This window comes from Patagioenas fasciata, chromosome Z, assembly GCF_037038585.1.
Source record: "Patagioenas fasciata isolate bPatFas1 chromosome Z, bPatFas1.hap1, whole genome shotgun sequence".
NCBI lineage: Eukaryota > Metazoa > Chordata > Aves > Columbiformes > Columbidae > Patagioenas > Patagioenas fasciata.
The window spans coordinates 54,663,127-54,675,611 of record NC_092560.1 but is presented as its reverse complement, the minus strand read 5'-3'; the positions used below and the strand labels follow the sequence as shown (position 1 = coordinate 54,675,611).

The window sequence follows — 12,485 nt, the reverse complement described above, 5'->3', positions numbered from 1 at the left end:
AAGCTATGTAGAGCCTGTGTCACCACAGATGGTGAGGCCTGCTGAGACTGTTTGTTATGGCTGAATACTGAACCAATTGGATGAAATACACAGCACTACGATTACGTGCTATAGCAACCAGCAGGAAAAAGGAGAGAAATTCTCACACAAAAATTCTGCGGTATTAGTAATGTGGTGTCAGCCTCCCTCATGGTGAATGTGTAACACATTGTACGTGTATATACTTCCATTTTCATACCAATGACCTTCACAGAACTTACTCTGTAGAGTCACAGAAGACACACTGCATACTGTGCGTCTAACCGGTGTGTCTTACTGTGTGTCATACTGATCAAAAGAACAGTATGGGAAGGAGGGCTAATGACAAAACACAGTAGAACTAGTGAAATAAAGGAACATTCATCTCTCTCCAGATTGTTCATGGCAACGTTCTTATATTCTGAAAAAGCAACCTGTGACGTAACAGTTCAGTTCTGCTACCTATGAGGTGACACTCAGCCAGTTGGCACTTTGCTGAAAAACACAAGTCAGTGTCTCCTCTTGGTTCATGAAAAAAAAAAAGCAGTCATGCCATACTTCCCAAGCCGTGGATGCCTCATGGATGGCATTAGTAGAATGCTGTGATGCCTAGATCTTGTCATTTATAATGAAAGTACCAAATTCCATGGCAGTGAAATCAATTTTTCTGTATTTATAACTGTCATTTAATATATTGTCCACCTAGGGAAGAAAAGATAAGTAAATATATTACTTGTTCTATCCTGGTGGATCAGTTTAGCTTGATTTGTCATCCTCTGCTTATAAATGTCCAAAGGAAATCTTGAGTGGCATCCAAGGGTGACATCTCTGTGTACAAATTATGTGGACAAAAATTTTAAATGAGGTGCAGCAGTATTTTTAGGACATCAGACACATTAATAATATGCATACACGTGTCCTGGTTTTGTTAAAAACAAGACCAGTTCTCTTTTAGTGAATTTTCCTTTCAACTAAGTTCTTCTAAGTAACTGCACGTTTTTTGGACACTGTACTCTGAAACTGATAAGAGTGACAATGGAATGCAGAAGAAGCTCATGTTTAGATTTATTGCTATACCAACCAAGAAGACTGATAAGATTTCACATGTCCCATAAGTGAGAGGGTCGTGTTTGCAAGAAGGGGTGGACAGAACAGGTGGCTAAAACTGACCAAGTATTCCATCCCATCCATGTCATACACTCTATAAAAGAGGGTGGTCACGAGGGTCTCACTCTCTTCAACCATGGCCGGCATCTGAAGAGGACCTTGCCTGTTGTGCCTGCAAATCTGGGGCCTGGCTCCAGACCTAGCACCCCTGAATCCAGTTTGTTTGCTGTGATGTCCCACCCAGGACTTCTGGGTGCCAGCCCTGCAGCCGCTGGAGTGATGCCAACTCAGCATTGAGCAAAACTGCTACCCTGGGAATTTCAAGATTTTTTTTGTATATTTTCTCTATTAATTAGTAGCATTAGTAAAGCCTTTAAAACCTTTCCAACTTGAAGCCTCTTATCCTTATCACTTTTCCCTATCTAAGGGGAAGGTGGAGGGGGTATTAACAGAGAGTATCTGCCATGGTTTATTGTTGCCTTGCAATTAAACCTTGACAACATGTGTGTAATTATTTGAGCTGTGTGTCATAAAGGAATATACATGGATATCTCTTTGAAGCAGGTATGCACGCATGCATGCAAACATTTATGGTATGTCTAAATATGATAACCATTTTTTTGAGAGAAACCTTTAGTCATCTGGCAGTCTCTGAAGAGTAGCAGTATAGTGTGTTAAGTATATAATAAAGTGAAACCACAGCTTCTTTGAGGATAAGTTGAATCTTCCACAAGAAAAGGATAGTGCCTGGACTTCCTGGAGATTATGAAAGGATTGTTCTTACTCTGAGGAGAGGAAAGTAAAAGTGAGGGACAGAAGATAATGTGAAAGAATGAATCATGCTATCAGTTCTCTCACAGTCTTTGCATCACATGGCTTGTGAATAATAAGCTATTCTACTGAGCTGGGTAGACTTACTCTTTTGTCTCATTTAGAAATAGGTACTACATTACTCTGGGAGAAAACAAAACAAAACACAAACAACAATGTAGATATGCTTTGCATAGCAAGGCCACACAGAGTGAATGCCAAATCCCAGGTGCAAGCCTTTGAGCAGCAAAGTGGTTGCCAGTGTTTGGGGTGCTCGTAATTGAGCTATAAAGACAATATACCCTTTAGAAGATCATAGAATAATTTAGGTTGGAAGAGACCCTCAAGATCATTGATTCCAACTGTAACCTAACTCTGGCACTAAACCATATCCCTAAGAACTTCATCTATATGCCTTTTAAACACCTTCAGGGATGGTGACTCAACCACTTCCCTGGGCAGCCCGTTCCAACCCTTTCCGTGAAGAATTTTTTTCCTAATATCCAATCTAGACCTCCGCTGGTGCAACTTGAGTCTGTTTCCTCTTGCCTTATCACTTGCTACCTGGGAGAAGAGACCAACACCCTCCATGCTACAACCTCCTTTCGAGTAGTTGTAGAGAGTGAGAAGGTCTCCCCTCCAGCCTCTTTTTCTCCAGGCTAAACAAACACAGTTCCCTCAACTGCTCCTCATGAGACTTGTGCTCCAGCCCCTTCACCAGCTTCATCACCCTTCTCTGAATGTTCTCCAGTACCTCAATGTCTGTCTTGTAGTGAGAAGCCCAAAACCAAACACAGTATGCAAGGTGCGGCCTCACCAGTGCTGAGTACAGGGGGATGATCGCTTCCCTAGTCCTGCTGGTCACGCTGTTCCTGATACAAATCAGGATGCTGTTGGCCATCTGGCCACCTGGGCACACTGCTGGTTCGTGCTCAGCCACTGTTGACCAACACACCCAGGTCCTTTTCCACCAGGTAGCTTTCTAGCGACTTTTACCTAAGTCTGTGGCATTGCATGGGTTTGTTGGTGACCCAAGTGCAGGACCTGGCACTTGACCTTATTGAACTTCATACACTTGGCCTCAGCCCAATGATCCAGTAAGTCCAGATCCCTCTGTAGAACCTTCCTACCTTGTAGCAGATCAGCACTCCCACCCAACTTGGTGTCATCTGCAGACTTGCTGAGGTTGCACTCAATCCCCTCATGCAGATCACTGATAAAGAGATTAAACAGAACTGGCCCCAGTACTGAGCCTCAGCAAGCACCACTTGTGATCGGCCGTCAACTGGATTTGTCTCTGTTCACCACAACTCTTTGGGCCTGGCCACCCAGCCAGTTCTTCATCCCTTGGAGAGTACACCTGTCCAGGCCATGAGCTACAGCTTCTCCAGGAGAATGCTGTGAGATACGGTGTCGAAGGCTTTACTGAAGTCTAAGTACACAACATTCACAGCCTTTCTCGTGTCTGCTTGGTGGGTCACCTGGTCACAGAAGGAGAGCAGGCTGGTCAAGCAGGACCTGCCTTTCATAAGTGGGCCTGATCACCTGGTTGTCCTATATGTGCTGCATGATGTCACTCAGGATGATCTGCTCCATGACCCTGCCCAGCACTGAGGTCAGACAGACAGGTCTGTAGTTCCCTGCATCCTCCTTCTGGCTGTTCTTGTAGATGGATGTCACATTTGCCAACTTCCAGTCAACTGGGACCTCCCTGGTTAGCCAGGACTGCTCATAAATAATTGAAAGTGGCTCAGTGATCACCTTTGCCAGTTCCCTCAGTACCCGTGAGTGGATTCCATCTGGCCCCATAAACTAGTGTGTCTCTAAGTGGTGTAGCAGGTCACTCGCCATTTCCCCTTGGATTATTGGGGCTTTTGCTCCCCATGCCTGTCTTCTGGCTCAGGAGACTGGGTGCCTGGAGCACAACTGGTATTACTGCTAAAGACTGAGGTGAAGAAGGCATTTAGTACCTCAGCCTTTCCCTCATCCTCTGTAACTATGTTTCCCCCTGCATCCACCAGAGGACAGAGATTCTCCTTAGCCTTCCTTTTGTTGCTAATGTATGTATGGAAACTTTTGTTCCCTTTTAAAGCAGTAGCCATGCTCAGCTCTAGTTGGGCTTTGGCCCTTCTAATCTTCTCCCTGCATAACTGCACAGCATCCTTGTAATCCTCCTGAGTTGCCAGCCCCTTCTTCCGAAGCTTATAAATTTTCCTTTTATTCCTGAATTCCAGCCAAAGTTCTCTACTCAGCCAGGCTGATCTTCTTTGCCACCAGCTCATGTTTTGGCACATGGGGAGAGCCTGCTCTTGTGCCTCTAAGATTTCCATCTTGAAAAGAGACCAGCCTTCCTGGACTCCTTTGTCCTTCAGAAATCCCTCCCAAGGGACTCTGCCAACCTAAACAGGTCAAAGTATGCCCTTCGGAAGTCCGAGGCAGCAGTTCTCTGGCTCAGCCTCCTTACTTCTCCAAGAATAGAAAATTTGATAATTTCATGGTTGCCATGGCCAAGGCCACCTCCAACTGACACATTACCCACGAGTCCTCTGTTCACAAACAGGTCCAGTGGGGCCTGTAAGTTTCCTTAAAAAGGTTCACATTCCCACCTGAAAATCTTCAGGGAAAAAACCTGTATGTAGGTATCTTTTCCTGTGTCCAAACAAAAATCCATCTGTAATAAAACAATCAGTTTATGCTACAAGTTGTTACACAGTTTTTCTCTTATTCTGCTGCATGAAAAAGATAGGTAAATATTAATACTGGATCACAGATGAAAATGCAAATATTATATTTAAGTGATTTATATATGACAATGCACCGTATGAGCTTCCAAGCAATGATTATAGTTGAGGACCCTTTCGTCTTCCACTTCCGTGGCTTTGCATTTAGAAAACATACCTCTCCATACTGTATTTTTTTCTGTATTTTTAAAAATTATTTACAAACTTTACCTAATAATGTTACTGTCAAATGATGAATATTCACTTTTTTTCCTTTCTTTTTTTTTTTTTTAACAAGTATTTGATACGCAACCTGCATTTGATTATTGCTAAGGTTGATTTTAACATTCATAGTAGTATGACATTCAAAGAGCTAGTGGCCAGTAGTCTTGATCTAAATTGCTTAAACTTTTCATTCTTTTGTGTTCAATATGTTTTTTTTTTTAGGGTCATTCTGAGGAGTGGTCAAAACCATAAGGCTTGAGAGTTTTCTAAAGTTTAGAAGATCTGGATGCAGGGATTACACATACATTTTAGAGATGGGCTCCAAAGGGAAGGCTGAGATCCCTATTGTTTTTGCCAATATTTTGATCTGGACTGCTGGAAAATGTTTTGTTCTAATGTCAGAACAACTCTATATGTTCATGCTGATAAAACGGTGCATACACATGCGGCCAATACTTTTATCTGCTATGCATGGCTGACACCTCAGCTATAAATCCAGGGTATTGATTTGCTTCTGAAATCAGTTCCGCTCTGTGTCAGGAATAACATGCTGCCATGGTGACAAACTGTAAGCTCCTCTGTCTGAAATGTTAATAACCTCCTGGATTCTGTAAGCAAATTTGTGCTTACCCACATGGTGCCAGTTACAGTGAGGTGAAAACAGAGATATATAAAAACTTAGGCATATCATCAGATTTTGTCCTCAGGCATGAATAATTAGAATAAACAAGAACAATCAGTAATTCAGTAAAGTTTCTCTGTGGATGTATCTTCATATATGGGAAATATGCCCTAAGTAAACAGGGCTGTATTGAAAATAGTACCTAAAACCACAGAGCCTGGAATTTCTTTTTCCTGAAAGCATTTTCCCTGTTTTTTCATGTGTCTGGTTTTGGCTGATTGTATCATGACTATGACAAACATGTGAAAAGCAAGTTTGGTGAGAGCTCAGTCCAGCTGCTAGCTCGTTGTGTGCAATCATACATTCTTCTTGTTAGATTGTCTAGTATTTGCAGCCTGCTATGCCACCTTTGCTATTGATAGAGGTATAGTTTCGCAGCACAGCTTTATAGTCATATTATCCTTCTTACTGCAACAGCGGTTGAGTAAACTGGGTTTCTAGGTGGCCCACGCCTGCAGCTTGCTACTTGGCAGGCAGGTTGATTATTGAGAAATCTGAGGCAAGGACATTGTTCTTTCTATGGGCTGATTATGTTGCTGTCGGAACTTATATGGTAGCTTTTTGTGTACTGGTTATCTAATTATAAATAAAAGAGTTGGTAAATCTGTCTGCCCAGTGTTCGAGTCTGGACAGAGGAAAGAGGGCAAACTTTCTGTTACTCAAATTAGAAGTGGTTAAACATCACCTACTTGTGTTGAACCCTGCATACGCCACAGTATGTACTCATGTCCCATACCTAATCAATAAATAAGATCAAGAGAGGCATACAAAACCACATGTGGATGTTGTTTTAAAAAACAGGTTCTAAGTTATTAGTTCTAGGTAAGAGCCTTTGAGAACTCTAATTAAAACTTAAATTTTCTGATTCCTTATTTGCTGTTCAATTTGGACTTTATCTCTTTGATGTTTGAGTTGGAAGAAGGGATGTTGTGCAAATATAATATCAAAAAGCTCTAATAACATTTCAAAAGAGAAACAATGAGGCCAGCAAACTTATTTATACTTGTGACCCAATTAGTGATATGAGCCATTACCCCATATAACAAATTAGTGCACAGCTACAAAGAAATATCATTCAGTCACAGAAAGAATATGCAGAGGTGCTCCTTCCAAATCACTCTTTAGGGTGGCTGGTTGCTGAGCAGGTATTAAGAACAGTGCTTGGTAAAGAATTTTGAAGTTGGTTAGGAAACAATAAGTGTCTAAAGCTACTTTTAATAGCTTTTTAAACCTATTTTATTCATAATGGCTTGACATAAATTCTATGGATGTTTGCCTCTCTTCTACAGTAGATGGGAAAGGGTAGGTGGTACGAGCAAGTAAACCTCTGACACTGCCTTCCCTCATTTGTCTATGCTGTGTAAAATGCACATGATTTATCCAGACCTCTTCATTAAAATGAATTCCACCTCAATGTGAGTCCACAATCCAAAGTAAGAAAATAGATTTCCCCTTAAAAACTGTTTGTGATTTTTTTATCAGCAAACCCTTTAGTAGTGTTTGTTCATTGAATGCTTGCATGAATGCTCCTTTGTGATTCTGGTAGCATTTTTCTTGAAAAATAACTTAATAAGCATTGTAAAGTTTCATATAGCCCAAAACACACATGAAAATATTTTGTTAAATTTCCTGTTTTAACCAAATTTACCTTTGTTTTGTACAGAGATTCACTCAAATAGCATAGATAGTATTCAATGACCTTGCAGAGGTCATTTTAAGACTTGAGTGTATTAGCGTACAGTGCTATACTCATTCAAAGCCCTACTTCAGTGTAACAGGTAAGGAAAGAGAGAACAACACTCCCCTCTCCTCCCTTGAAAATTTCTTCTTTACAGTAGCATTCCCCTTCCCAGTGCAATCTGTACAATGAGTAAAATTATCATCTCTGCATGCACTACCTTCTCATATTAACCTTCCTCTTCAGGGTATTTTCACTGGTATATTTGCCCTTGTGCCCTTGTCCCAGTGCCCTCCTGTGTTGCTGCCCTGAACCTCCCAACATCAAGTACATACAGAATATACAAACACATCAGGATTTACCTTATAAATACTGATCCGGAGCTCTCTGCAGGGCTAGCTGGTGTGCTATTACTTGGCTTTTGGAAGCTGCTCTGACTTCCAGAGTGAAAAACTGAGTCCTCCAAGGAGCTGCCTTTTCTCATCATTTTAATGGAGTTAACTACAGAGTTAGGCAAGTTCAGTTCTAGACCGATTCTTCACATACACAGCCTTTCACTGCTATAGGAAGTGCAGTGCTCAAGTGACTGCAGCTCAGGCTAGTTTTTAAAGCCTGTTAATGAGTAACACATTGATGAGACATCATAAGGTGGTTTTCTTTTTCATCTGCAGCACTTCATAGCTTTACTTGGAATCAAAAATCATTAAATTTATGTTCACTGTGTCTTTGGAATATCATTGTTAATAGCAATAACTTGTTTTGATTAATTAGGAAAAATAAGGAATGCAAAACGAGAACTCCAAATGATGTTTCATTGACAGGTCTGTACCAAAAACTGTAACATGGTCTGTCATAAATTCTACTTTGTGAATTATCAACCTGTCTATAACTACCCATGACCTAATACCATAATTGTATCTCTTTCAGGATTGACTATATCCACCTGTGCTGACACAGTGAAAAACTGGTGCACTTATTTTCATGTAGTTGCTATAAAGTCAAGTCATTACAGTTCAGCTTAAATATAGATAATCTTTTAATTCTTCATGCACGGAAACCAAACTGAGCAAAACCAGTTTGCCTAACAATTATTTTATTTTTTTTTCCATAGGAATTGAGAAACATTAACTGCAAGCTTGCCCAGTTTTCTGTTTGTTAAAGATGGCAATAATGATTAGGTTAGTCAAGAAAATGATAAGTGATGTTTCTTTGGATTGCAAGTCCTCTTATAATACCAATTAGCACCACAAGGCCTCCAGATATACTGTTAAACTTCATTTGGGACCTGCATGGTAATAAGGGTTTGACTATGAGACTGAACAAACACACTGAATGTAATGCTCTCTTTCTATTCTCAGCGTCTATTAATAGATTGTGAAGGCATATAAATGCATTTGGACTGTTCCCATGTTTTACTTGTGAGCTCAAAGACATCTAATCAAACTGTGATGAGTTTGTTTCTTCATGATTTTTTGGTTGGTTGCTGTTTGCTTTTTTTTGTGGGGGGGGCTCTCTGGTTTCTTGGCCTGACTAAACAACTCATCTTTGCTTATTTAAATATAAAATTTATTTTGTGATCAGTAGTAAGCAAACTGTAATGAAATCTATAAATGTCAGGAACAACAGCAGAAACAGTAACTGTTAAAATACAGGATAAGCATAATAGCTGAGAAGCAAAGATAGAGATGAAACAGCAATTTCCATGAAGAGAATATTCTGAATAAACATGAGAAGTCTTGAAAGTTAAAAGACTGAAAAGGAAATACACACTCCTTATCATATTAGGTATTCCTTGTGAAATGGAAGAAATTGAGCACTTGTACTTAGGAGCAGTATTTAAGCTGCTTGGAAATTGAGATAGACTGGGCTTTTTTCTTACTTTGATTCTACTTGACCCTGTGTGATCATAGACTACAAACACAGGGCGGGCTGTCTAGGCAAAGTCTCTGTACTTTATTCCTTCTCCATAAAACAGGCTATATAACCTTCAAAAATACAGTAAACAAAAGCTATTTTCCTCCTCTAGTCACAAGGAGAATTGGCCGTGGCTCTGTTGTGTTGTTCATGTCTATGCACTTAGCATAGGAAGTCTTTATTGTTGTTAAAGAAACAAACATCCCTAAAACTGATTAGAAAATTTAAGTGACATAATGAGCTTGTAAATCATTAATATGAAATATTTATATTTGAAAACAATCTATTTGTATAGTAAAATGTAAAGAAAACCCTTCATTAAAAGTCAGAATGTCAACTGTGTTCCTCTGGTATGTTAAAGATTAGGTACAGAGAGAAGGTAATTTGATTTTTCCCTTAATGGGTAATTGCAGGAACATTTTTAGCGAGTAGCAACCATGACACGATTTCCTTCCTTCAAGTTCAGGCATCTTTGCTGTTGTCCACAAAGCAGTGACATTCACTTACAGAGTACCATGGCCCCCTCTAAACTACTGTATGTTGCCACACACTACCACACGGTACATCTACGCTTTCTAGCTCTCAGTTATGTGACCACGTCGTGTGTGCCTGGACTGAAGGGCTTCTAAGCTTGCCCATGCTAGTGCTACACTAACCAGGCCAGGTACTTAGCTGGTGAGTTAAATGCTCCTGTGGCTACACAGCTGGTATTACTGAGCTAGTTTAGGAATAGCTCGGGCCTGACTACATAGAATCATTTTGGTTGGAAAAGACCTTTAAGATCATCAAGTCCAACCTTAAACCTCTCACTGCCAAGGCCACCACGTGAACTTTGTTGCAGTGACACTGGTGTTATGTATGGTCATGTGTGGCAAAAGAGGCTTGTGTGAGGGTGCCCTGAGACTCTTACTGCTGCTGCTTGTTAAGAGGACTCACCTTTCTTGACTGTTGCAGCAGTAACTGCCTGAATTGATGGAGAGAAGAGGAGCAGGCCTACAGGATGCGTTTCTGGTGGGAGCAGAGAGTTACAGTGGTGATATAGATGTCATTATGTGCCCAAGGGATCAGACAAACTGAGTTTACTATTCATTTCTAGTGACTACACAACTGTGATGTCGAGATGTCCTGGAGATTGTTTTGAGGCTGAAAAAGAAGGAGGTGCTAGATTGCAGTTAGGAGCCCAAAAGGGCTGACCTGATGGTGCCTGTGTAAAATAGTAATGTAAGACCCAAATTAATGTCATTCTTGTTGGAAGGGGATCTAAGCTGTCTGATCAGCCTTGGGATTGCCCTATTTTGATGCAAGCATATACCAACCTTGAAGTTTATAATCACGATGCAAATATTTACAGCAATCACTCCCTGTCTTTCCAGTTTCAGATATCCATACAATTTCCAGGGGAGATTTAGATACTTACAGAAATTTTGCCTATAGAGGCATGTGGTAGCAGTACTTACTGGGCTCCTTGCTTCAGATCTCTTAGCAGTAGTTAACAGACACCAATATCTTTTTCTGGTGCAGTGGATCAGGTGTGGGGAGAAGCTGATACTCCTGATGGTGTGGCTATCTGCTGTACACAGACTTCTCCCCAGAGAATTGTTCTTCATCTTCTAAAGAAATTGGTAGCTCTGTGGCTTGTAAGCTTGAATACATTTTTTTTTTTACTGTCTCTTCCTATCCCATATAATTAAAATAGTTTTTTCTCTCTATATCTTGTTTCTCTTCCTGTAATCTATTTTACTTCAACTCCATATGCATTTTTGGCCAAGTGTATCCTTATTTTTCTCAGATATCAAACTATGCCCTTTAATTCTGACCTTTGTCACTGACACTCTGTTATCGCTTACCTGCTGGACTATATCTTATGGAGGCTAGCACTTTTGCAATTGTTTCTGTTAGGCAGACAGAGGGAAAAAAAAAGTTGTAGGTGTCCTTGAACCTCATACAGTTTTATTATCGATCTGCAATCACCAACTGAAAGGTTAGAAATTGTTCTGAAAAGTTTACAGTTCTTTTTTATCCTCGTGATTACTGTGAATTTGTTTTCAAAGTGAGTTACTCCAGGAAAAAAATTGGTGGTTTATTTTTGCATTCTCAATTCCTGAATTCTGAGGAAAGAGATACTGGGAAATATATTAGGAATGAAGTTGTGTTGCACGTATTTTAAGTCCATATGTCTTTACTAAAATGATCTCATGTTATTGATAGGAAGAAAAAATTGATGAACTCTGGGTATTCAGAGTGAGAAGTTTCATTTATGCTAGGAAAGCCTTTGTGCCTTGTGATAGGTAACTGCTAAGAAACTGCATAAAGATTGCAAGTTGAATTGATAATAATGGGAGACTTTATAAAAACAAAAAAGAAGGTAAAGAGATGGCTGGAAATACATTCTGGAGAAAACATTCAGTTTTATTATTACCCAAGAATGAATCAAATCAACAATAAAACATCCATTGTACTTGCGGCAGAATGTCATACAAGTGATTTGAGATGGTGGTGAATGTTTGAACGTTTTTATGGACAATCTTAGAAGGTTTATGTCTTGGCTGGAGTGCAACCACAAAAGCTCATAGTTTTCATAACAAAGAGCAGGGTCATGGATAAGTGAGGGTTTAATCTGTTTGTTCTGAGCCTCAGAATTCACAGGTCTGTATGATCCTAGAAAAATTGAGGGGGAGCAGCAACATTTAACTAGTAGCCTAAAGTACTGAGTTCTTGCTTTATGTGTTTGGCTTGCACAATTTTTGTTTTCTGTGGTATATAAAGAAGCATCTGCTCTGATTCATATCTGACGTTTTTCGTGGTTAGGATTGCCACCTGTTTTTGTTTTCTTTTTTGTTGCCTGGACCAAGCCTGTGTAAAAACTAGTTCAGGTGTTTTTAGTTGAGTTTTATATCTAGGTTCCTATATTCTGTTCCTTTTCTAATCTTAGATTTCTTGGTTTTCCTCTGGAACTTGTGTTGGGTCCGTTCCACGCTATGCTTAGTCTGCAACCGTGAGATACACTCGGTCTGTATGCACTGAGTTTTGAGTTGTGCCTGTTTCTGCTAAAACTTACACCTGTAGTTTGTTGAGTATGTGGATGCTACAGGCAGATACCAAGGGTTGCTGTGGCTCCTTCTTTGCTGCTCTGAGTGCTGGATGAAAGCAGAATGGTAGAATCACAAAAACGTTTATGAAGCAAAGGGACAGAAAACTGCCTCAACTGGTCAGGTCCAGTGAGAGGTAGATGAAAATGTAGCAAGGAAGAATGATACCTAGAGGTATATACAAATGAAGTGAATGGTGTGGAAGCCAGTGACTGTTTTTCTCTTCAGTAATCTTTTTGCAG

General features: G+C 40.2%; 1 protein-coding gene across 2 annotated transcripts in view; it reads right to left on the bottom strand.

Annotated features, from left to right (window-relative positions):
• The window catches only part of GRAMD2B (GRAM domain containing 2B), a 44,863-nt gene extending 37,066 nt beyond the window's left edge, over positions 1 to 7,797 (bottom strand). For both annotated transcript variants that reach the window (XR_011736393.1, XM_065861556.2), the window contains exon 1: positions 7,603 to 7,797. Coding sequence is in view for 1 of the 2 variants with exons in the window: in XM_065861556.2 (XP_065717628.1) it covers positions 7,603 to 7,727 (125 nt within the window). In the remaining variant the exon portion in view is untranslated. The remainder of the gene's footprint in view (positions 1 to 7,602) is intronic.
• Between the last annotated feature and the right edge of the window lie 4,688 nt (positions 7,798 to 12,485).